Source organism: Triturus cristatus, chromosome 7 (assembly GCF_964204655.1).
Source record: "Triturus cristatus chromosome 7, aTriCri1.1, whole genome shotgun sequence".
Taxonomy (NCBI): Eukaryota; Metazoa; Chordata; class Amphibia; order Caudata; family Salamandridae; genus Triturus; species Triturus cristatus.
Window position 1 is genome coordinate 239,032,503 of NC_140590.1, and position 25,669 is coordinate 239,058,171.

General features: G+C 45.5%; 1 protein-coding gene across 1 annotated transcript in view; it reads right to left on the reverse strand.

Moving 5' to 3' along the window:
• The window catches only part of LOC146809304 (eosinophil peroxidase-like), a 188,026-nt gene that overhangs the window by 125,116 nt on the left and 37,241 nt on the right, over window positions 1-25,669 (reverse strand). Inside the window, exons 4-6 of the mRNA XM_085616114.1 lie at window positions 21,711-21,886; window positions 20,506-20,629; window positions 5,187-5,316 (exon numbers count right to left, since the gene is read on the reverse strand). Coding sequence (XP_085472240.1) covers window positions 5,187-5,316; window positions 20,506-20,629; window positions 21,711-21,886 — 430 coding nt within the window. The remainder of the gene's footprint in view (window positions 1-5,186; window positions 5,317-20,505; window positions 20,630-21,710; window positions 21,887-25,669) is intronic.

The following is a 25,669-nucleotide window of genomic DNA, read 5'->3' on the forward strand; positions in this document are numbered from 1 at the left end:
GGTTGGTTTGTGCAAGGGAAACTTGACATCATCTTAAATCCAAACAGTCCTGATCCTGTTAAGGTGGTTGGTGTTTGCAATGGTTATGGGGAGGAAATGTTAAAAAAGTTTCCTGAGGTTTTTAAAGGTGGTATTGGAGAGTTAGTCAATTTCAAAAATAGGATCATTTTATTTATTTATTTATTTATTTATTTTGTTATTTATTTATTTAAGAAGTTTTATGTAGCGCTGGCTAGACCAGGAGGTATCAGAGCCCTTTCCATACGGTAAGCATTTTTTTACATAGTTAAATCAGTTACATTTTTACATAGTTACAACAGTTACAAGAACAAATCATGGCATGGAGAAAAGCAGAGTTACATAGTTACATCCATTACTAGAGCCGTAAATATCATAGAAAACAGGTCCAATGGTGCGTGGAGGGTTGATAGAGGGGAGTCGGAATATAGAACAGAACTAGGCATGGAGGATCAAACATCAACGGAACACCACAAAGTTAGGGTAAGTGAGTAGAAAAAGACGCAAAGTGTCAAAAAGATCAGCAACATCCAGATCCAACCCCTCGCTGCATCAGGTTGGATCAGAAATGGGAAGGGATGGATAGGGATGAGGTTGAGAAAGGGAGCATAATGGTGACCAAACGAGTAAAGCGGAGTGCAGAAGTTCAAGTGGGGAGATCAATGTATGCAATGGTCAGACTAGAGCGCACAAGGCGCTTACCAGAGGAAAGAGTCAATTTGAGAAACTGAAGGGACCGCAAGATGGAGGATTGAGGAATGAACCCCATTAATTTAGCGAAAAAGTGTCGGTAGAGGGGGAGAACAAAAATCTGGTCAACAAGCCCATAAGGGAACCTACCCCTGGAGCAGGGCTGAAAGGGGAAGGCAGTCAGCCAGATCTGGCAGGGGAAGGCTGTTTTTCGTCAATCGTTCTAAGGTCATACAGTCTCGGTGGTACAAGGCAGCGGTGTTTGCGGTATTCTCGTTGTTGCTTAAAGGAGAATGTATGCCCTAATATTTATAAAGCAAGGAACATTCCCATAATGGTGAGGAATGAGGTAGAAATGGAGTTTAAAAAATTAGTAGAGGAAGACATTGAAAAAATTAAGTCTTCAGAGTGGGTATTTCCCATTGTGGTCACAAGGCGAGATAATGGCAATATTAGATTACGCATCAACTTGCGCCACCTTAACAATAATATTGTTATTAATCAGTTTCCCCTACCACCCATTTATCTGATATTTCTGAAATGTTAGCTATGGTGGGCAAAGCTAAATTAATTTCATCCAATGATCTGTCGGCTGCCTACCATCACATCATACACTACATGACAGTTGCAAACATTATACTGCTTTCATCACACCATTTGGCTGGTACCAGTATAAAAGGATGCCATTTGGACTCGCTTCAGCGGCTACTGTATTTCAGCACATTATGCATAATCTTTCTGGGGACTGTAAGAATGCAGTTTGTTTCCAGGATGATATTCTGACTTTTGGAAAAAACTAAATGGAGCATGATAACATTTTAGAGAAAGTGGTGAAAACGTTATGAGGAACCCAGTAACTGTGAAACACTCAAAGTGCAAATTTGCTGTCTCTTCAGTTACATACTTAGAACTTGTTCTGTGTGAGAATGGAATCAAACCCAAACCTGATTTAGTTGAGGCCATTTTTTCAGCTTCTTTTTCAGTTTCCAAAGATGATGTGAGGTTGTTTCTTGGTTTAACTTAGCATATACAGATTTTTTTGTGCAGGACATTTTATAAGAGGCAATTATTAAAGAACGAGAGCAAGTTTTTGTGGGATGCTGAGTATGAGAAAGAGTTCCAGGATGTGAAAATAGCGATAGTGAGGGCTGCTGCGTTGAGTGGATTTGACCCTCAGTTACCTGTGTCATCACAACAGATGCCATCTCTAAAGGTTTGGGTGCTGTGCTAGCACAGAAACTTGAGAAGGGTGGTGAGTTCATAATAGCGTATGCTTCTAGGGCATTATCTCCTACTGAAGAAAAGTATTCTGCTATTGAGAGGGAGACCTTGGCTTGTGTTTGGGCATTGGAGTACTTCAGGTCTTTTATATGAGAAAAACAATGTGAAATCAGGAGCGATCATAAACAATTAGTACGTTTACTTACCATGGAAGGGATGATCAAAGCTTCCATGCGGATTGCTAGAATGTCTATGAGACTTCAAGACTTTATATATAAAGTACTGTATGTACCAGGAAGAGATAATGTTATGGCTGATTTCTTATCTGGATTGCCCTTACCTATAAAAGAGAATATTCCGGGTGAATGGGATGATTATCGCATTACTTTGGTTCATGATGAAGGCGCAATGCCTATTGAAAAGGAAGTTTGGGATAAAGAATATTTGAAAGAAAACACTTTGCAAGAAGTACAAAATGATATTGTTAGAGTTTGGCCTGCTAAAACGTTCATTTGTCCTGAGTTCAGGTGTTTTTGGGAGGTAAGAAATTAATTGTCATATGTCAATGGTACTATTTGGAGAGGAGATAAAGCAGTCCCTCCTACAGGGCTAAGATGTACCATTGTGATGTATGGTCATAAGGGGCACAGTGGTATTGTAACAACTAAATAGTCTGTGAAGAAAGGTTTTTGGTGGCCAGGGTTGGACATTTTAGGAACGTATGGTTAGGAGTTGTGTTATTTGTGCCAACGCGGACAAATCTTTGAAAACATCGAGGTCCAATATGGGAGAGCATGCTATTTCTAATAACCCATGGGAAACCATTGCAATGGATATTATGGTGCCAGTTGGTCTCAAGTGCAAATATATTGTGGCGGATATTGATGTACTTTCACGATGACCACTCATAAAAGTTATGGAAAGGGTAGATACAGATACTGTGTTTTCCTTCCTTGATGATGTGTTCAGCGAGGAAGGTTTGCCTGTGCTTAACATCACTGATAATGGAGAGCAATTTTTGTCGAATAAGGTGAAGAATTATTTTCAGAGAGTAGGCCTTACACATTGCACAACAGAGTGCTTAAAGGCACCATACAAATTGCAGGTGCGGAAAGTGATAGGTGGGAAACACAAGTGTTATAAACAATGTGGAAGTATAGGACTACAACTAATGACTAAAAGAACTAAAAGCAATCTTTCTTGGTTATTGGAGTCTACAGTAAAGTCCACAAATTTAGAGAAGGTGTGAGAGAGAGAATAAAGAGAACTCGTGTTACCAACAAGCGCAGGTTTGATTTGGAAAAAAAGGATCAATAAAGGACCCTGTAGTTTGAAGTGGTATGCTTGTTAAGGTGAAAAAAACGTGGATCGTGAGGAAGTGGGACAGTCAGTAAATCGAACCTTTTATTGTGAAGGATGTATTGAAGAATTCAGTGAGACTCTTGAATGGCAAAGTGTGGAACTTTAGCAGAATTGCTGTCCTGAAAGGGAAAAGACATTTGTATGAGAAGGAATGTACCAAATTCCGTGATAGTTTTGATGATGTGGTATTGTTACAGACAATGTGATTGCACTTTGACAAACTGAAAATGTCATGACACAAGTATCCGAAAGTCATGTAGAAAACACTTTGACACCAAGTGGGGATGATCAAGGTGGTCACAATTCTTCTGACAAAGTTCTGCCCAAACATACTGACAAGAGACCAGGGTGGAGGTCAGATTTTGTTGCTCTTATTAGGAATAAGTTGTCTATTTAACTTAGAGTCTAAGCTTTTCTCATTTTTGTTTTGGTTTTTTTGTTTTGGGTTATTAAAGGGGAAAGATGTGTTGTGTATGCATACTCGCACCTGGCACTAACCTCTTATTCCATTTTGGAATAGTTGGAGCCATCCTATGACGATTAGAGGACAGTTTGCGGAGAGCTACCGATGCTGACAGTCATGTAACTGGTGGTGTTTTTCTTCTTGGAATAAAGCTGTTTATATTAATCTGGCTCTGCCTCTACTTAACACAGGCTATTAAATGGGATTTGCAGGCCCACATATATTATAAACAAATCACAAATAGGGTTGACTGATGTCTTGCTTACTACAGGACACTATCTGAGAATTTGAGGTTATCACTGCCAGGGCTCACATGTTCTGATGCTGATGTTGTCCTTTGAATATCCTGTTGTGTCAGATTTGCAGATTGAATGAAACTAACATTCTACAGTGATTATCATAATAGCCTTTAAATTATATAGGGTCACACTTAAAAGAGGAAACACTGAGGAGAAATATATATCTTTCTCCTTGTTGCTCCTCTGGTGGGGAGGTGCACAATTCTGACGCATTCCCAGCTCTACCAATGTTGTTAAATCCGGGAATGTGTCAGAATCTATGGGTGGATGCAAGGGAACACCAACACTCCACCCATGGCACGTCTTTCTGCGTTAGGGTAACTCAAGGCAGTGATTCATGGTGCCTTTCGTTACTCTAGATTTATCAAGCTACTCAAGACCACACAAGGTGGCCTTGCATGGCTTGATAAATCTCATTTAGGTTTTGCGTCACCTTATGTGGTGGCTGGACGACGCAAATCATTGATATATATGCCTCTACGAATGTATGATGTTACAAAGTAAACATTTAAAACGCATGCCTTTACAATGCAGTTTTTACATCGCAACATCCTTTACAACGCGTTTTTACAACACATGCCATCACAATGCATTTTTCGAAACTACATTTACAACGCATCCATTACAATGCATACCATTACAATGCATACCATTACAACGCATACCATTACAACACATATTACTTTTAGGGCCAAAGTAGTTGGATAGCGTAGGAGTAAAAAATACTATTCCCACTTCAATGAGTGCAACAGTAGGGTACGTTTTGGATAGTGTAGGGGTAAAAATTACTATTCCTACTCCAGTGAGTGCAACAGTAGGGTAAGTGTTGGATAGTGTAGGGGTAAGAATTACTATTCCCCATTACTTACCTTATAATGCATTGTAATGGCATGCATTGTAGTGACATGCGTTGTCATGACATGCGTTGTAGTGACATGCGATGTAATGACTGTATTGTAATGGCATGCAATGTAAAGGATGTTGTGGTGTAATGACTGTGTTGTAAAGGTAGTGCGTTGTAATGACTGCATTGTAAAGGTTGTTTCCCGCCTCTACAATTGAGATTTTTTAAACTAATGAGAACTGCAGGTCACATACAGGTTGCGAAAAGTCAATTCTTCATGAGCTCTTACCAGTGGCAGGGCATATCCAAAATACTTCTTTCCCTCTTTCCATCCTCGAGGAGCAGAAATTCTATCTTCGTAATCTGCTGGAAGCCACCGAGCAAATGCTCTGTCTGCAGCTCCTAGCCAAGGCCTCTTCCTGCGGGAATAAAAGGAGATAGCCTTGTTGGGTCCGAGTTCATCTATTTAGTATGTCAAATAAATCTAAGTCAATTCAAAGGCACTTGTAAAAGAGCGTTTTAGAAATAGGCACTCTTGTTCACATCAACAAGAGGAAACCAGAATAGAATACAGGTCCTAGTCTAATAACCCGGTAAAGTATTACCACCGCATCTCTCTGGAGTTACCTGAGTATCCTTCCCTTCTGGCGATGGGGGGCAGGGAAGGTGATGTAAGAGGAAGAAATACAGTTTTAGCAGGTGAATTGGAAACACCAAACACAATTCATTAACAAGCCTTGACAAAGCCAATTGGCTTTGTCAATGTTTTTTAGCTATGTTGCACAGCAGTCCTGCTGCTGTGTATGGTGGCTGGAAGCATAAACAAGCACTTGCAATTCAATAGGTCTCGCATTTGTTAAAATTAGAGGTGTTGGCGTTAAAAATGACAATCTTTTTTACTTTGCTTTTTTATATCAATGCCAATAGCGATGTGCAAATATAATAACTCAACTTCAAATAAAAAAAACAAAAGTAATGGACATTGCCTTTTTCAATGCCAACTGCTCAAATGTAACAAATGCGAGACCTATTGCATTGCAAGTGCTTGTTTTAAATACTGCTGTTTCTCTATAGCAGCAATCACAGACAGTTGTGTACTCAGGGCAGCACCTGCCTGGTACTAGTTACACAACATTAATGGGCTTTCAGAAAGAGCCCAGACTCCTAAAAAGAGTGTCCACTGGCACAGATTAACCATGGGGCACAGTATTGCCTCCCTTGGACAGAGAGCGGTGTCACTCATCAGTGGTGGTGCTGGTGGCGGGGTGGGCAGCATACAGGTGACCTTCTGGCGCTTTATCCTCTGAGCTCAGGTTAAGCCGAATTCAAGGTATTAACAAGCCACCTTTACATCTTATAGCCCATTTCAAGAGCGCTAACGTCATGAGGCCTTGCCCCCAGGAGGGGGGTGAGGTGAATTCTGGGTTTAAAGGTGTTTTTGAATCTCTGACGCAGGGCGAAGATGATGCCAATGATCCGGGAGCTGTGTACTGAAAACTCACAAATATATCCCAAGTGGGTTCATATTCTCAGGGAAGATGAGGGGCTCGCTCAACCCAGGGAGGAGATGTGATGGGACACGCCTGTGCAGCAGTGGCCACCCCTTTAGAGCAGAGGAGTGCCGCCCCCTCTGCCACAACCATTAAAAAAAACGATAATAAGACGGGTTTTATTATCATTTTATTTTAATCTCCTGGACCTGCCCCTAAGACTCTGATGAGTCTTGGGGCGGATCCAGGGGATGACACTGCTGGTGGGGAACAGTGGGCACTCCCTTCTCTGCGCATGAGGGTTTGGCCGACCGTCTCAGGCCAGCCAAACCCTCATGCGCAGTGAAGCTCTCTCCAGCTCCAGCTCCAGCTGCATTGCTGGGGCTGGAGAAAGCAGACACAGGCTCCCAGTCTGCATCAGGATTGGCCGCAGTGCATTTTGGGAGTCTGTGCCCAGAAGATGGAAGAGCCCCATGCAGAGGGAGATGGATGCAGTCAGGTAATTAAAAAAAATAAAAATTGTACCGAATTCTCCCCCCATCTCCTTTCTATGGACGGCCTGCCCACCACTTTGGTAGGGGATTGGACGCTACACTGTGCCTGTGAGCCGAATGTGGGTGGCAGCGCAGAAACTAGACAGGATAAAAAAAGATGTGGTCTGCAAGATATCACTTAATCAATCAATCAGGTGTGCCGGCAGCGGTGACAGCTGAAGGGTCCGTGGGTGTCGGCTGATGATGCTAGCTTGCAGTTGTTGTTGCAACCTGGGTTGCGTGCGTGGAGTGCCGCTGGGTTGTAGCATTGGCGGTGCGGAGCCTAGCACTGGTCGTGGTCGGGTCCCGCACGGGCGCAGACGGGCTTTCCTTTGGTGCACCATTAAGTAGGGGTCAGGGAGGGTTGGACAGCTGGGAGGCGGGAGCGGGGAGGGGAACTGGCTCGGGCTGGTCATGCTGGGGGGGAGGGGCAACGGGTGCAGCTGCGGCGGGAAAAATGGGGGAAAGGAAGCAAAAAAGAAGAGGAAAAATGATATAAAGAGTAAAAGGGTGAAAAGAATAAATGGTGAAACCGAGTAGAAAGCAGAAGAAAAGTGATATAAAGAGCGAAGGGTGAAACAGCTAAAGGGTGAAACGGAGCAGAAAGGAGAGGATGAAGGGGGCAGAAAGCGGAGTGAGAGACGGAGTCAGAGGTCCACTGGACCACCAGGGATGAGGCGCTGCCATAACCTGCGGGTGGAGGAGGGCCTTGAACACCAACACTACGGGAGTGCAGGGGCTCAAGAGGGCCTCACTTAATCGTGGAGCTGCGAGGGAGGGAGAGCTGTTTCACGGAGAGTGAGACAGTGGTCTTGCTCTCCTGTCCCTGCAGCGCCCCCGCCATTAAGTAGGGGTCAGGGAGGGCTGGAAAGCTGGGAGGCGGGAGCAGGAAGAAAAACTGGCTTGGGCTGGTCGCGCTGGGGGGAGGGGCCGCGGGGGCAGCAGCGGTGGGAAAAAAGGGGGAAAGGAAGCAAAAAAGAAGAGGGAAAATTAATATAAATAGTAAAAGGGTGAAAAGAATAAAGGGTGAAACGCAGCAGAAAGCAGAAGAAAAGTGATATAAAGAGTCAAGGGTGAAAAAGCTAAAGGGTGAAACTGGGAAGAAAGGAGAGGATGAAGGGGGCAGATAGTCGGAGCGAGAGAAGGAGTCAGAGGTCCACTGGAACACCAGGGATGAGGCGCTGGTATAACCTGTGGGTGGAGGAGAGCCTCGAACATGAACACTACGGGAGTGCAGGGGCTCAAGAGGGCCTCACTTAATGGTGGAGCTGCGAGGGTGGGAGAGCAGTTTCACTGACAGTGAGTCAGTGGTCTTGCTCGCCTGTCCCCGCAGCAGCCGCCATTAAGTAGGGGTCGGGGAGGGCTGGACAGCTGGGAGGCGGGAGCGGGTAGGGTAACAGGCTCGGGCTGGTCACGCTAGGGGGGGGCCAGGGGGGCAGCAGCGGCAGGAAAAACATGGGAAAGGAAGAAATAAAGAAGAGGAAAAATTATATGAAGAGTAAAAGGGTGAAAGAGTAAAGGGTGAAATGGAGCAGAAAGCAGAAGAAAAGTGATATAAAGAGTGAAGGGTGAAAAAGCTAAAGGGTGAAATTGGGAAGAAAGGAGAGGATGAAGGGGGCAGATAGTCGGAGCGAGAGAAGGAGTCAAAGGTCCACTGGAACACCAGGGATGAGGTGCTGGTATAACTTGCGGGTGGAGGAGGGCCTCTAACACCAACACTACGGGAGTGCAGGGGCTCAGGAGGGCCTCACTTAATGGTGGAGCTGCGAGGGTGGGGGAGCAGTTTCACTGACAGTGAGTCAGTGGTCTAGACACAGACCTCAAAAGCTGCTGCAACCATTGCAGTCCTCATGTAGGGAGGCACAATCTTGTGTGCCTGTGCGGAGTACACCAGTCACACAGCATGCAGGCTCCTCTCATGACACACACGCAGGGCATAGTGAATCACCCCTGTTGTGGGCCACTGGACAGAAGCCACCAAGAGGGTCAGTAACACCTCTCTCAGCGGTGTAGGTACAACAGACCTTCTGTTCTCTTCAATGCTTTAATAAAATTATAAATGGCCTTTAAGAAGTGCATTAGTAAACACCAGATAAACTGTATATCCAGTGAGAGCTCACTCATTTCCTGATCAATTAGGTTGGAAAATGATTCAGATGTCAAGGGCAGATTCCTTGCTCAGGAGTGGCACTCAGCAGCTGCTGCAAATTTACGTTGTTTTCTTTGTTTGGAATCACATGCATTTGAACTAAAAACTTTAATTGCCCAGTATTTATGCAACTTGGGACATATAGGTAAATCAAATGGAGTAAGTGGTGCAAGGAAGTAGGCATACGTACCGTCTGGAATACATTCCTACATTTCTCTGAATCTTTTACATCTGTTGCCTGGATGTTCATCACTGGAATATTAACCACATTGGGATCAGTGGACTAGGAAGCATGCATGCAGTATTACAACATACACCATGCACAAGTAACTCTAACAGAGAACAAATATGTGCATTTTAAAGCCCACATTCACTGGGGTTTCTTAGCGTTATATAATACATACTAGCCTTTTTTTGTTAGTTACACCGTTAATGCAAAACTGAGCACTCAGTGAGGGGCGTGGCTTGGATAAATATCACCAGGACAAGCAGTTGAGACCCGGACACCAAATTATGTGCTCAAGAGGTGCATGGGTTGCTTTAACCCATGACGCGACATCAAATATTATACCTGAGCAACTGCCTGCCACTCCAGCCTCCTATATATCCATATTCCCGCGTCTATGTTGGCTTTGCACACCTCTAGCTCTAGTTCCAAGAGGGGCCTGTTTCCAGACACCAGGTTATCGATGGAGGCTTGGGCCGATGCAGTTTCACTGCCGAGAAGTTAATACACAATGTTCCTGCTGGTATTGCATGTTAGCGTAAATGTTTTCTACCCTGTTCAAGATGTCAACTATATATATGTGCAAGTGTGTAAGATACAGTTCTATCTTTAATCACTTTATTATTTAGTTTTTTTATCTGTTTATTTATGTGCATTTTGCATGCACTGGTTAGACAAGACCTAAACTCCCAGCGAAGCTGCTGTGCATATCAACCACCAGAATGCATGTCACTCGCCTCTTCACAAAGATTTAGTGTCGGGTAACGCTACTTTTGTAATGCTAACCCGACGCTAAACCTATCTGGGGATTCACAGACTACCGCTAATTGGTATTAGTGTTGGTTTGTATAGAAAAGTAATACAGAGCAGCGTGAAGATCTGCTTTGCATTACTTTGCATCAAGGGTGCGTTAGGAGGGTAGTACATGGGCATTCCCATGCAACCACCCATCCTTTTTGATGCTAAACCCTATCTACTAACATTAGTAGACAGGATTTAGTGCCGAAATTTAACGCTGCTGTAAAGCAGGCGTTAAAAGGGGAAATGTTTTAATTTCTCATTTATTTTCCGGATTCGCATGCGAGTTGCACTGTGCAGCACACATACAAAGTAGGAAAAGCTTTGAATGTGTGTACGCATATTATTTTGTACAGGAAGGGTACCCTTCCTGTACAGAACCAACGCTAGACTCAGGCACGCGCCCTAGCACTATGGCGCAAAGGTGTGTGTCTGGCGCACAGCAGCTGGAATCAGCTCCGGCGCTGGGGAGAGGGTAGGAGAGTGCCGTATCTCTGTGACTATGGTGATCTTCTGCGCTCTCCCTGTCACGCAACGCGGCGCAGCCTCTTTGGCGGCAGTGCTGCGTTCCGAGACACTATTCTGAATCTGGGCCGCAGTGTGCATTTTTAAGCAAATTTGGTTCAGTGAATTATTGTGCAATGCTTTAGAGTTTAAGGCTGGATGCGACCTTCATTTCTCAATCGGATTTTATATTCAAGTTTCAAAAGCTGAGAAGTCTGAAGAGACACATTTGAGGAATTGAACTGAAAAAAAGGAAATCTGACGGGAGGAAAATCTGACGATACAGACATGAAATGGAGGTGCTGCGTATAAAAGGACCAAGCTTGGTAATTTATTGTAGGCAATTCTATCGGTTCCACGTCAGTTTTCAACCTTCATGCTTTTTATGTACTTTTTGTTTCAGATTTCATTGAAGAGTGAGGTTCATCCCTTGTATACCGTTTTTTAAATGGTACGCGCCTCTAAAATGTGCCTCTAACATGTGCACAGTACACTACTATTAGGTATTCCGACTAATTTAGGTTAAGCTTACTACCACATGAAGACTCTGGGGCAGATTTACAACTGGCGCATCTCTGCAAATCAGCAGGGATACGCCAGAACAGATGCGTCACGTAATCCCCCCCGTGCCCAACCACGGATGCTTCGCATTTACAATGCGGCGCACCATGGTGCAAGGAGGGGAAGATGCGTGACACAAAAGTGACGCAACGTCGGCGTAAAAGTGTCGCAAGGGACTTGTAAATCTGCCCCTTTGTTTTTGTATAAAGCGCCCACATGTAACATGTCTATTACATAATGACTGGCTCTTACTATAGTGCAGGGGGCACATTTTAACATGTATTAAAAAGAACTGCTATGCCAGCCATTCGTCTGGAATCGGCCTTCAGGCAGGCACACTTCTATCTTGGTTATACATTGTACGAGTTAATTGTAGCATCCTTTATTGCTAAATGTTAGATTTAGAGCACATTTCTTTAATAGTGAAAACCAGGAAAGGAAATCTGTTCTGGAATCGGTAGTGGACTGAATATATGTAAAAGAGTTTAATCAGCCATCTCCACAATCTTACCTAGTAACCAATGTCTGTTTTTTGGTGTGAATTTTCCATTGTTACCTGTGTTGTTTTGTGTAGAAAATTCCACAGTGTAGGGGCCCGGCTGTGACTGACTTTCTCCTTGTGCCTTGGCTGTGGCAGGAGGACTGAAAGAGATCTGCTGAAACTGTGGCATGGCTGGCGGCCGGTGATTGGCCAGTGACTAACAGTGCCTCAATTACTGTACTTCTGAATATTCGCACCATCAATACCGTGGCATACTGATATTGAGGACAGAATATCGAGGAGCAATATTTCGAAAAGTAAGTTGATATAGGGAAGTAAAGATTTACTATTCCTAACTCCAAATTGACCTACCTTGAAGACATATCTACCACGTAGGTACATATATGTGGAGTAAGGTAAAGAAAATCTAGACTTACCTGTCAATATTTTATTTTTAATATTCTGTCCTCGACATTCCATCCCATTGATATGTTGATTCGATATTCGTAGGTCACTTCTGCCACCATCCATTGGACACAGAAGACCGATGAAAACCAAGGGTCAGGAAAAACTTCTAGTATGAGGTGTTTTGTTTTGGTTTGGGGTATTTTGTTTTCAAATATAAACTTTATATGACTTGATTGTTGCAAAAGAATAAAAATAGGCCATGGATAAGACTTTTGTGAAATTCGCTGATGAGACATAGCTTATACAATGTTATAATGTTGGCTGTTGTAACATTGTACCTTCTACAGTATTTAATACAAGCCTGTAGTAAAGAATTACACTTATAGATGAAGAAGGAGTAATATTGGATCAACGCACAAACACGTTGCAAACCTTACAACATTGTCATATAGAGTGCATCTCCCCTTGAAATTGACAGACATATATGACCAATTTGGGAATTCTGAGGCTCTCCATGGATTGCAGTGAGAAACACATACAAAGAAGCCAACGTGAAGCTGGAGATGAAGGAGGGAAAATGGCACATTGGTTGTTCTCCAGTAAAAGGAGTATAGAAATATTTATGATCCTCTTAAAAATTACAGAAGATGGATCGATGTCATGCAAATTTGTTTCATATGGAGAAGTTCAAAGACACAGGTCTATGGACAATGTTTCTCCAGAACAGGGCTTCTTAAGTAGGTAATTCTACAGACTCACTTACAACCAGAGTCGCATGCTTCGGTTAGTCATTTCCTTCCTCATCGCTAAGGTGCAGAGGGAGGAAACGGGCAAATAGCATTCGATATCTGCCTGTGCAGCGTGGGTGGTGCAGCCCGGAGGCAAGCCCTGTACTTGGGGGGACAATTGCTAGTTAGTTAACCTTATTTACAACAAGATCCTGAATATTGTTCCAAGCTGTATTGTAGACTGCTGGTCAGTTCCAGCCTATATGAACTGAGAAACTCTTTGCATAATGCGGACTGTGAAACCACAGGTAGCACCACCACTGCCACAATGTTCATACAAAATAGAAAACAAATACAAGGCAAGACATCTACAATTATGTTGACATATTGTGGAAAAGAAGTGTAACATTGGAGAACAACAGTGGCATAAAGAGTGAGTGCTGGCATTTCAAAGGTTTATGCAGACCCAGTTCAACAAACTGAAGCGGGACAGGTCAAGAACCTATGTCAAAGGTCAAGTATCCAGCACCATCTAGTGGCACAGGCTGTGTTAACTGCATTCTCTTTCATAAACAGGGCAGCTTTTCTTATAAATGCATTTTGCAGCACCCATTTGGAGACCTAAAAAATCCCAGGGCCTAAGCATCAACGACCTTTGTGCACCAAGCTCTCCTTCTGACAAGTCTAAGTGAAGGTTTTTTGAGATACCACATTACCACTGAGGGACAAAGCCTACATCCGGCCTGAGCTTCAAGTTACAGTGGAGCGGCGACAGCAGGGGAAGGATGCAGTGGCGCAGCTAGGGTGGGGTGGCTGTTCGTCCTGGGCGACACTCTGTGTGGGGTGACAGAGGTAGCAAGTCGTGCCTGTCGACTACCACCAACCCCCGAGAACAAGTCGCCTGTCGACCACACACTCCCACCCCGAAAACAAGTCATCCGTCGGCTGCCACCCAACCCAACCCCCGCCCCAGACAAGTCGTCCATCAGCTGCCACCCTCACAACCCCCCGCTCTTACCTGCACTGCACTGGGCGGCAAACTTAAGGGCCTCTCCGAGTGGCAGTAGGTCTAGCTACGCCACTGAAAGCACATAGCAGAATTCAATAAGCCTAGTGTCACGTATCTATTTAATGTAGTGAGAACGTGAGCAAAGTAAGTTCTGACAACTGACTCAGCAAATGTCCAAGACATTGACTAAAACTTAAGACTTCAGTCTGGATCCAGGAAACAGTTCAGACTTTCCTCAATCTATCCGAAACCTCCTGCCCTAAATCCAACCTGTTGGACTTATCATCCAACTTGTAACATTGATATCGTATGCATTTCTGATTTCTGTAAACAAACTTGACCAGTGTCAAGAATGTGTGATCAGGGGCGTGGCTAGCAGCCGAAGGGAATGGCCGCAGGCTGAACCGGCTCCAGAGCCCTGTCTATCCTGTTCCTAATCTGACCAAAATCCTGTTAATTACCCCCGAGCGGAGGGGGTCCCTGCCCTAGAGTCCCGAGGCGACAACTGGGGGCAAGTTCCCATCTGAGGTGGCAGAAAAACTACGAGATGCTTACAGCGCGGCCGGAGCTCCGAGTCAAGATGGCGGTGCGCCCTCAGTCCACTGCATGATATAGTGGACGCAAAGGGTGCCAAACAGAAGACAATGTCCAGCGGCACCAGCCACAGTCAGCGGCAGTACCTGGAGTCAGCGGGTTAGCTGACGTTTACACCAGACTCCATCTTCTCAAGACCCCACCGGGTACCTGGGAGCAGCTGGCTCCGGCTGTGGGGCGCGCTGGCAGCAGGTCAGCCCTCACATTAATTGAGGCCCCGGCTTCATAGGCCTGGAGAGCTCTTATCCCCATAACCGACAGTGGCAGCATCAAGCAAAGAGTGTCCGCGGTGGGTGCCACAGTGCAGCTCACACTCCCCAGTAGACCTGCACAAGGACATATGTGGCGTGATAGCAGCAGGCCAGCTGCAGAAATAATTACCTGGAGCCCAGGCTTTGGAGGCCCTGAGGATCGCTGTCCTGGCCGACAGGCACTGGAGTAAGTGATCGATGCCGCTGCACGTCCCCAATTCCCCAGCGAACCCTTGACAGGACCTGTGCGGCACGATACCGGCAGGTTGGACACAGCACTAATTGAGGTCCCGGCGGCGGAGACCCAAAGGGCCATTATTCACGGTCGGCCAGCACTGGAGGCAGTGATCAGCGCGGGCCTCAGATGAATGCCACAAGGTATCCCATACTCCCCACTGAAATCTTGAAAGGGCATATGTAGCTGTGGTGTGATCCTACACGTGGAGGGAGAAGCGAGCCCAGACAGTTAACAGTGTGGGGAGATCCCCTGCGTAGCCAGAATAGCAAGCTCAGAAGGATCAGGTGTGGTGGACTATGGGGAACAGCTGATTTGACATTGCAGAGGCATCGAGATACACACATGTAGATGGGTACTTCCCTAGCACCATAACGTATTTGTAATTCTGTGTGAGGAGTATCCTAATATTGGGAAAAGAAACGCAGGCCTTGTGTGGTCCATAATTGTTTGCTTCAGCGCGACTCTGCAATCCGAAGCCTGGCGGACTTGGCTGCTATAGTGTTCTGAGCACATTTCTATTCACATAGAGCGTGTACCTGTACAGCACCGCATTTGCTTTTTTGCCTTCTCGCCGAATATGGTGGGATCAAGAGGCCAGGAAACCTGACAGGCCACCAGGGCATCATACCCTTTCCCCCTGGGCAGGCGGCGGCGAGTACTGGAACAGATCCCTGAAAACTCAAGACTATCCGAAGTACTGCGGCCTGAACATGGTGACCGGGAAAAGTATCAAAACACCAGTACAAAACAAACTGGCCAAGTTTGCCTGGGCAAACTCTGGTGAGGATAAAGAGGCTGCCCCTCCGGTGATCTCAGAGAATCAGCACACCAGCTGCTACAGCAGGAATTGACGCTTCAAGACATCATGGCTGCCATTACGGGAGTACAGACCTCCCTGAATACTCGCATTGACATGGTGAACATTGAAGTCTCCCTCAGAAGAGCTGACCTTAAAAAAATGGACTAGAGAGTAAAAGAAATGAAGGAGGTCACAACAACTTCAAACAAAGATACTGCCGCACTCAAACAGCAGGTGAGTGAACTACAGGATCAAACTCGAAAGACAACTCGATGAGTATGAAGGCAGGGCACGTAGAAACAAGATACGAATCCTTGGAGTCCCGGACCGTGCGGAAGGCCCGGCGGTGGACTTCTTTGCTAAGGAACTTATCCTGAAGCTGCTACAACCAAAGAGACTCCCGAATTACTTCTCCATTGAACGTGCCCATCGCGTCCCCAGGGGAAGGCCTAAACCAGGAGCCCCTCTGAGGCCGAGTATAGCACGTATCTTTATTTTCAGAGATCGTGACATCATACTTCAGACTGCATGTGCTAACCAGCCGCTTAAACTGGAGAACAATGTGATTAGTTTTTTCCCAGACTTCACATCAAAGGTGCAAGCCCAACGTCGCAGTTTTGTATGCCATGCTCTTTCTGGCAAAACTCCGAGTTGAATCACACAGTAAAACTTGGTTCTTCTCCTCCGCTGAGGACGTGTGGGACTGGCTGGAGGGCTGGTGTCGAGTAGAGAAACTGCACAAGGACTGACTCGCAGGACCCCGAACAAGCAGATCTGAACATAACACCGGTCAACGTGGGGGGGGAACGGCTGAAACCCAAGCACCTTTTCAATAGAGGGTTGGGCGACATGCACTCTGCCGTGTTGGGGAGTGGGTAGTTTGAAATCCACTGGCAGAGGGGCAGGGGCGGGGAGGCGTGGGAGGGGACTACAGTAGTATGGTTTTGTTTTCGTTTTCAGATCACACAGTTTGGACAGTCAGATTTATTCAGTGTTCTTTTCACCCCACCTGGAAGGTATGCAGTCATGTGGATCCTTAGACAGCCTCTGCCCGAATGTTGTTTCAGGTTTATACATTTGGTTAAGACGCTGAATGGTACATCTGTTGCTGCTCACGATGTGCCCCGAGCTTCTGTACGAGTCATTTACCTTTTTCATGGCGAGGACAGCAGTGAACACATCATTATCCATTCTGACGTAGGAAGGTCAATGGTTATGGGGATAAAATAAAACGTTGAGTAGTGTTACAGTATCTAAAAAGGCAGGCCCCGGACCTGGTATTATTACAAGAGAAGCACTTAGTGGGAAACAAGTTTCAGGCCCTCACACGGTGGGGATACAAACACCTGGTGCATGCGGGTTATACCACAGGCTCTAGGGGTACCAGTATCCTAGTCAGGAAAAACCTTGCACTCATTCCAACACACACATGGGCAGATCCCCAAGCGCAGTTTGCAGTGTTGGAGGCTAGCTGGGAAGGGAAGCCGTTAGGTGTGGTTTCAGCGTATCATCCCCCTGCACTGGACAAAGAGGCACTTATTCACCTGGGGAAAATCATGGTGGATCTCCCCATAGGCACCCTCATTTTAGGGGGAGATTTTAATATGACCATGGATGACCAACGAGACAGATATCCACATTGTCCCCTAACACGCCCCACTATACAGATGGAGAAGTTAACACGGGCCATGGGCCTAACAGATATATGGCGCTCTCTACAGCCAGACACTACACACTACACTTATTACTAACGCACACGAGAGCATGTCCCGCATAGACTACTTTCTCACACACTTAGGGGACATCAGACACTTTCGACATCAACGAGCCTTGTTGAGAGGTATCTCGGACCACTCTCCAGTGTGGGTTGAGCTCACTATAGTCCTTAATCCCTGGTTGCTTAAAATCCCGGACATAAAAGAGACTTTGCTCACTCAGACAGACTACTATTTTGCTGAAAATGTTGGCTGTCCGACCTAGAGAGCGAGCTCCAGCAGCTGGAGGCACAAAATACCACTTCCCCTAGTGAAACCACTGCACGCCAATTAGCCATCAAGCAGTTAGAGTACAAAACGTTGGCCAGAGAGAAGACTCAGGCCAGAATATTAAAAACACAATTTAAGGTGTATGAGATGGGAGACAGGGCCGGGAAAATGTTAGCCTGGCTGGAGAAACGGGAACAGGAGGAACACTGGGTACCCAAACTGATCCTTCAGGATGTGGAGCAGATCTCAGATTCTCAAGACATCGCAGAGGCATTGCGGACCACTTATAAAAGGTTTATTCCTCCTCAACCACATACACGGCTGAGGACTCCCGTCAACTAATGGCAGACAAAAACCTGCCTACAATCTCTGAGGCTGATAGAAGTATGATGGAAGAGGATCTTACAGATGGCGAAATTTGCGGGGCCATAAATAGTATCCAATCAGGGAAGGAAATGGGCCTTAATGGAGTCCCTATTGAATTTGTTGAGTCATTGGCCTTATGGTCGCACCCCACCTTATAAACATGTATAATGAGAGCTTTAAGAGAGGAGTCCTGCCTAAAGATCAATGTCTTGCCTCGATTTTCGTCATTCGAAAGCCCGGGGAAACCCGGTGACAGTTGCGGCTCCTATCGACCGATCTCTTTAATTAACGTTGAAGCCAAAATTTTGGCCAAACTTTTAGCCAACCGTTTATTATCAATAATCCCATCATTGGTCCATGCTGACCAATTCGGTTTTGTGATGGGGAGAAATACGGCATTAAACATCTGCCGTCTTCACAGCGTTCTGGGGAGACAGAAATATATAGAAGAAGACGCCGTGGTGCTCTCCTTAGATGCTTCCATGGCATTCGACTCCATAGAGTGGCCATATCTTTTTCAGGTAGTGAGACGCTTGGGGTTCGTCCTGAAACGTATGGCCTGGATTAAGTTGCTTTACACGGAATTGCGAGGTCAGGTAAGTGTTAACAATCGCACATCCTGAACATTTACCTTAGGAAGAGGCACCAGACAAGGCTTCCCCCTAACCCCCTGATTTTCTCCTTGATTCTGGAACCATTGGATTCCTGGGTGAGAGGGGATGCACTACTCAGGGGGTTGAAATGGGCGGAAGGGCACGAGGACAGGATATCGCTGTTCGCAGACGACATCCTGGTATATCTGGCGTCCCCCGTACGTCACTAAATAGACTCTTAAATATTTTTACCAACTTTAGCAAGTTCTCCGGCTATGCCATTAACTGGACCAAATCAGTGCTGTTTGTTCTTCAGGGTCCAGTTCTTAGACTTCCCTCAGGATGTGAGGTCGGGGTGGCCCTTGATGGTTTCCGCTACTTGGGAATCTTTATCACCCCAGACCCCCAACTCTTCCATGATAAAAACGTAGCCATCCCTTTAGATAGACTCCACTATGATGTCAAACACTGAAGATCCCTGCCGCTCTCTCTGCTAGGCCAAGCGGCTTTATTTAAGATGCTGGCTCTCCCGCGGTTTCTATATGTCCTCCAAAATTGCCCCTATAAGATTTCGGACTCTATTTTAACAGCATCAAAAGTGAGGTCCAATCGTTATTATGGAATGGCAGAGCGCCTCGCATAGCCCTGCACAAATTGACGGAAGGATGGTACGAAGGGGGATTGCACTCCTGGACATACGGCTCTACTATTGGGCCTCATAACTGGTGGTAGTAAATCACTGGATGTACCGTTCTCCGATAGACCCTGCTTATATGTTAGGCAAATATCAGATGGGGAAAGAGGGATGCCTAGGAGCTTTATACACAAGGCTCAGGAAAGGGAAATATATGGGCCCTACAGCTCGAACGGTGGAAATTTGACATCTGGCGACTAAATGTCTAGGCTGGACTTATGTAATAACCCTAGCCACACTGTTGTGGTCCACTTAGAAATTGGGACTCCAGTGTTATCAACCAGGATTTGATAAATGGGACAGAATCGGAATTTCCACCATAGGCCATCTAGTTAAGAAAGGTAAAATCCTCCCATTCTGTGAATTACAGGGGTAATATGAATTAGCTCAGGGGGAGACATTTCGGTACTTGCAGATCCGCCATGCCCTAACAGCAGCACTCCCAGATGTCGGAACTTTACCAAACTCATCCCTTCTGGAGGACCGGTTGCGCTCTGATCCAATCCCAGATAGAGCCATAGCACTAACATACAGCAAACTATGCAACAACCTGCCTGACCCCTTCCAGGCCCTCTGGAGTAGGTGGCAAGCCGACATAGGAGACATTGCAGACGATGATTGGCAAACAGCGCTGATGTACCCAAGAGAGGCAGCTATCGCACTTCACTTTCGTCTGATACCATTACAAATCCTGCATAGAACGTACCTCACCGGGGTTACACTAGCGAGTATAGGAACTAGACAGGAAAAGCTGTGTGTGCGAGGCTACTTTGGGGTACATGCTGGTGAAAAGAGCAATAGCAATGAAGTGGGGGTAATGGAAAGGCCATCGACAAAGACTTTGGCTGCCGAACTGGATAAGTGTATGATTGCAGAAAAAAAAGTGTATAAATCTACAGGGTGTCCCAAGAAGTGGGATAAAAAGTGAAGTGGGTGGAGCGCATATCAAGGGGACTTACGTGCATCCCCGTCTCGAGAAATGGAACTGTCAAGGAATAACAAATGTGTACCTGAAATGACTGACTGACTTATTGTTCACTGCTAAATAACATGCACCTGATGTCACAAGGTTGAAATGTATAGATATTACTGTCTGTGACTGCTTGCAGTTTGCAATTAATAAAAATATCAACTAAACACAAAAGAATGTGTGATCAGAAGCGTGCATAAGGCACATGCATTTTTTCAGCTAAAGACTTACTTGTTGTTGCAGGCTCCAGTAATGTCCCTGTAGACATCAGATGTGGGACATTGAATCATTCTGGTCTCTGAAGCACAACCACTCTCTGCAGAAAGGGTATCCAACTGAGGTTTGCTGAGCCCATCTGAAAAAGGACCTCTTAGATTTGAATTTTCCGATCAACAACGGATTTTAATAATACAAATCACAATACGTTCTTTCCTTTTCTAGCATAAGCACAAGCAAGCTAAACCATAATAGTTGTCCTACTTTGTAGAGACTGCCCAGAACAGCCCGAATTATAAGGATTTTCCCTGAGTGAAATATCCAACTTTTATCTGTAACTGTAGTGTCGCGGACTTGTCTCCTATGTTGTATTATCATCTTTCACGCACACTCACGCAGACACACCCACACACACACTTGCATCCACGCCCGCAATTAGGCTACATTAAAGGGTCTCACTTGTTTCCTCGTGATGTTCCACAGTGGGGTGATGCATGTTTTTTTTTTTTTTAATTTAATACTAAGATTTTTAAAACACACTTATGCTACTGAAGGATGCTACATCCTGGAAAGGGAGGGGGTACAATAAATGGGTGCTAGAGTTATTGGGGATTAAAGGTGTGGAGGAAGAGGAGTGTTATGCACCTCATTGTTTATCATAAAGGGGCCGTGAAAAGAAAAAGTCTAGCTCTCTTACCCAATCTTGCATCATCCAAAGTCATTAGGAATATAAGGTTCCAGAATATTTTGTTGATGCATGATTGGGTTGCTAAACCTATTATGATGTCATTGATTGGAAGGCCTGTGTACAGAGGGCGGTGGATGGTGTATGTGCCCATGCTCCCTCCTCCACTGCCTGCCCACAGTAAGTGTGATATAGAATGTTCACTGAATCAGTGTGTTATGGACCTGGGGTGGGGCAGTAGGCAGAGGAGTCTGATTTAATGACACCTGCTCTTTGTGCATCATTATTAACAGCACACGTTTCCAGTCATTGGTAAAGGAGGCTGCCTTTCATACAAGTTGTGTTCCATGACTTCATGTTCCCAGGACCTACATTGTTATTTTCAGATTCACCTTCTGTTTATATACTTTATAAAATGAAGCCTATTCTTGCATTTTACTGTGTTGGTAAATGGTTCCATCAAGTTACTTGAAACAACTGACTGCATGAAGGGAACTGTTAAAACACAGACACAGAAGGCTTTAATCAACAGTACCTGTTAAATTGAAGTTTTCACATTCGGAGGTATCCAGCTTGATACCCAGGAGACTAATAATTCCTTCTCTTTTCTCAGCGGCTCGGAGGGCATTTCTTGTACTGCCTGAGGGTTGCCTCAAATTTGCCAGGAGTTCAACTGGAGTAAAAGACCTGGAACTCATAAGCTGTTTGAAGCTGAAAAGAAAATATAATTGCTCATCTTTAATCCCACTGTCAACAAGTACGTGCATTACAAATCTCAATGTTTGTAGGAAAACAATAAATACTGCAGGAAAGTGCCCCTTTCTTACATGGTCATCCCCACTGTTTGCCCTACTATTGATGCTCTATGACTGAAGAATGCACTAGATCCCTGCAAACCAGGCCCCAGTGCTATTTTCTTCAAAACAAGGTAAGTGTTCAATTTTACCCCAATTGGCAAGGACTTTAGCACTCCTGTAAGTCCCCGGAATTAGTACCTCTGGTACTCAGGGCATGGGTACTGAAGAGGGTCCCTAAGGGCTTCAGATTGCATTATACCACCCTAGGGGACCCACACAAAAACGACATGCAGACTTCCATTCCGGCTGTGTGAAATGGTGCAAACTATTCTGAAAACATGATATGGCACACTCCCTGCATGCCATGCCCATGCACACTGCATATACTATATATAAGTCTACAGAGCCCTAAGGCAGGGTGACATATATTATGTGTGAGGACACCTCATCCTGCAGAATGGCTAGTAAATTAGCATGTCAGGACCAGAGGCTTCAAAGCTTCGATATGCAACAACAGTTTCTCCCCAGACCTCAGCAGCACCACCCCTTGGCCTGGGGCCTTTTGGCACCAGAGCTTGTGGGAAATTGGATAGTCAGAAGGCATGTCACACTTACAGGCCAGGCACACCCCTAAAGTGGGCCACCTGAAGTGGACAGCTGAAGAAGGGTGTCACTATATTGAATTTACCGAAATTAGCAACTCTGGGTCAGGATTATTCCCACTTTCCACAGGAAGTGGTCATACGGGGGGTGTAGTCACCCCAGGGGTAAGTAGCCCATTGACTACTACCTTACCCTCCACTTAACGCCCCTAAATTCAGTTTTTAGGTGTCCCCCTGATGCCAGGAACCTAGATTTATCTACCTGGTAACAGAAGAAGGACAAAGAAGAGCTAACATTGCAAGAACTGTGGAAAAGCACTGAAATTGGTGACAAGCCCTGCTTGGCTGCTCCTCTCCCCTACAACTACAAGATATGACTTGTCCTGACGTTTAACAGCCTCCCCAAATCCTTTGAGGACTGTCCAGTACTTTGACAACCAAGAAGCATCTCCCTTAGGGTGGAGAGGCACTCACATACAGCTGCAGGCACCGACTGCACATATCTGGTACATCATCTTGTTGACCATCAGATCCACCGAGGGTACATCACACCAGGAAGAGGTCACTGTGGTTCCAAGAGCTAAAACCCATCACCTACCAAATTTGGAGAAGCCATGACCCTCCAGGAGCCACCCAGCAGCAATACCCTGGGTATCAGAGCACCCGCTGTAACCAAGGATTGTTGCGTGTCCTGCCATGACACCACTTACGTCAACCCACAAACTGCTGATGAGGGATATAGGACCCATGAAAGTCTCACAAAGAGTGGCCCTGCAGAATAGTTTTTTTCCCCTCTCCAGGTATTAGTGCGAGCCTCTAACTCAAGACACCTCAAAACACCTCTGCACTGAGCCCCACAGCCCGAGTTCTAGTAACCTGATGATGTCCCCTTGGCCCAGAGACCCTCAAGAGTCAAGCCCACCATTGGGTTCCACCGCACACATCCCGAAGTCCCCATGTGCAGCCTTTCTTTTTCAGGTACTTGCCCATACACTTTAACGTGACGAGCTTGAGGCTACCAATGCGAACAGCACATCTGCACCCAGACAACCCAGGGCGGGTAAATCCGATATGCTGGTATTTCTTGGACCTAGGCCCTAAGCACCTTAAGTCCCAAAAGGTACCCTAAAGAACTGCGTGCAAGTAACTGTATGCAGTGTTTCTCCCATAGGATTACATAACCGCGTCCGAGGCTCATACCTCAAAAAAACGTTATTTGAGTATTTTATTGAATTATTTAAAAAACCCATTACTCTGAAAGTACTTACCTGATTCCAATGATCTTGGTATCTAAAATTATATAACAATCTGTGCTGTTTTTCTAAATTGGTCTCGGATTTCTTATTGAGTCTGTGTCTCATTTATTGACTCTGTGTGTAATACAACTGCACTACACTCGCCTCTGGTAAGCCTAAACTGCACAACCACACGACCACAAATAGAGCACATAGAATTATCAAAGTAAGCCCTGTAAACCAAATAAGGGTCATCTGGACTAATTGTATGGTGTAACCCTACAACGATACACTACATAAGTGGCCAACTTTCTACAAATACTTTACGTAACTCAAATATTGGTTTACACAATGATGCTTCACTGCAAGAGAAATTAAAACGAGAGTGCATTTTTAAGCAGCATGTGTATATGATCAATGAGAAAAATATTTTATATGTATTGTATGATGCACAAATATTTAAATGTTACAGGTACCTCAGAAGTGGGTTATTTTGCTACAGCTCATAGCCACATCAATGTACTTCACGAAATGGTTGGGACTTCCTTTTTCATCAGGGTCGGACTGGGACAGAAAATAGGCCCGGACACCAATATAAAAGTGACCCCCATTAGTGAATCAGATATTTATAGAAGTGACCCACATTTCAAAATCATCGAATTTTTGAACTTGTGAAGACACACTGTATGGATGATTTGCAAGGTATGGGAGACCCTAAGGGGGTCATTACGATGAGGGTCCGACCACCATTGAAGTGGGAGTGTGACCACCGGACAAGTAGTCGGAGGTCTCACCTGCCAGATTATGATGCGACCACCGTTTAGGCAGTTGGAAACATCCCTTTTTCTATTTTGACTTGTGTTGCAGCCCAGAAACTGCCTGTAGCTCAACACGTAATAGAAAAAGAGATGTTTTTAAACATCCATGCACCATGTGCCAGGCACCATGCGGAGCCTGGCACACAGTGCATTGATGTTTGCAGGGGCACCACATGTACCAACCTGACCCCATTGCAGGGGCCTATGGGAGATGGGACCATGCTGAGGGGAACCAAAGTCACTTTCTGACAGCCTTTTCATGGCAGTCGGACCGCCATGAAAAGGCTGCAGGAAACTCAACTGACATTCTAATCCCTATGGCAGGTCCTCCGCAGGCACAGCCTTAATTTTAGGGATTAGTATCCTTGAGCCTGTCGGAAGCAGTGGTCTCTTCTCCCGCCTGATGCTCCCTGACTGCTGGTGACATAATCCGGCGGTCGGACTGCTGCCCTAGATGTCGGGCGGACAGCCACCAACGATCTGTCTGTGGTGGTCCGCCCAACATCGTAATTGGACCCAAAGAGTTTTTGCTTGCTGAATGTAATATTTGTTGTAATGTTAAGGAAATTAACAGTGAACACCGGCGTACCGCACCATAAAACACACCACAACCAGCCAAAACACAGGCCCACAAACTGACCAGTCAGACCTGCCCTGCAGGCACTGCCAGATTGCCTTGTAGGCCAATCCAACCCTGCTTCTCATTAGGGCTTGTAATGTGCATCCCTATATTACAAGTACTGATGCTATCTATACAAGTGTCCCTCGCTCCATTTTAAAAGCAACTGTGGTACCTCGTTCTTGAAAGTCTAAATGTATGTGTGCCTGGAGATGAGGTTTGTGTATGATTGTGCAGTGTGAAGCTCCTCAAATCATTCAAGGGTGGTACAGCTTTTGTAGCTGCATAATGGGAGCAATATAAATTCTTTATTGAGTGAGGGAATGTTTGTCTAAAGTGTGCATGACATGAGTCTGGTTTTAGTGTCTGTGACGTGCCCTGGATTTCTGTTTATGTTGGCCACATCATCATCCCATAGTCGCC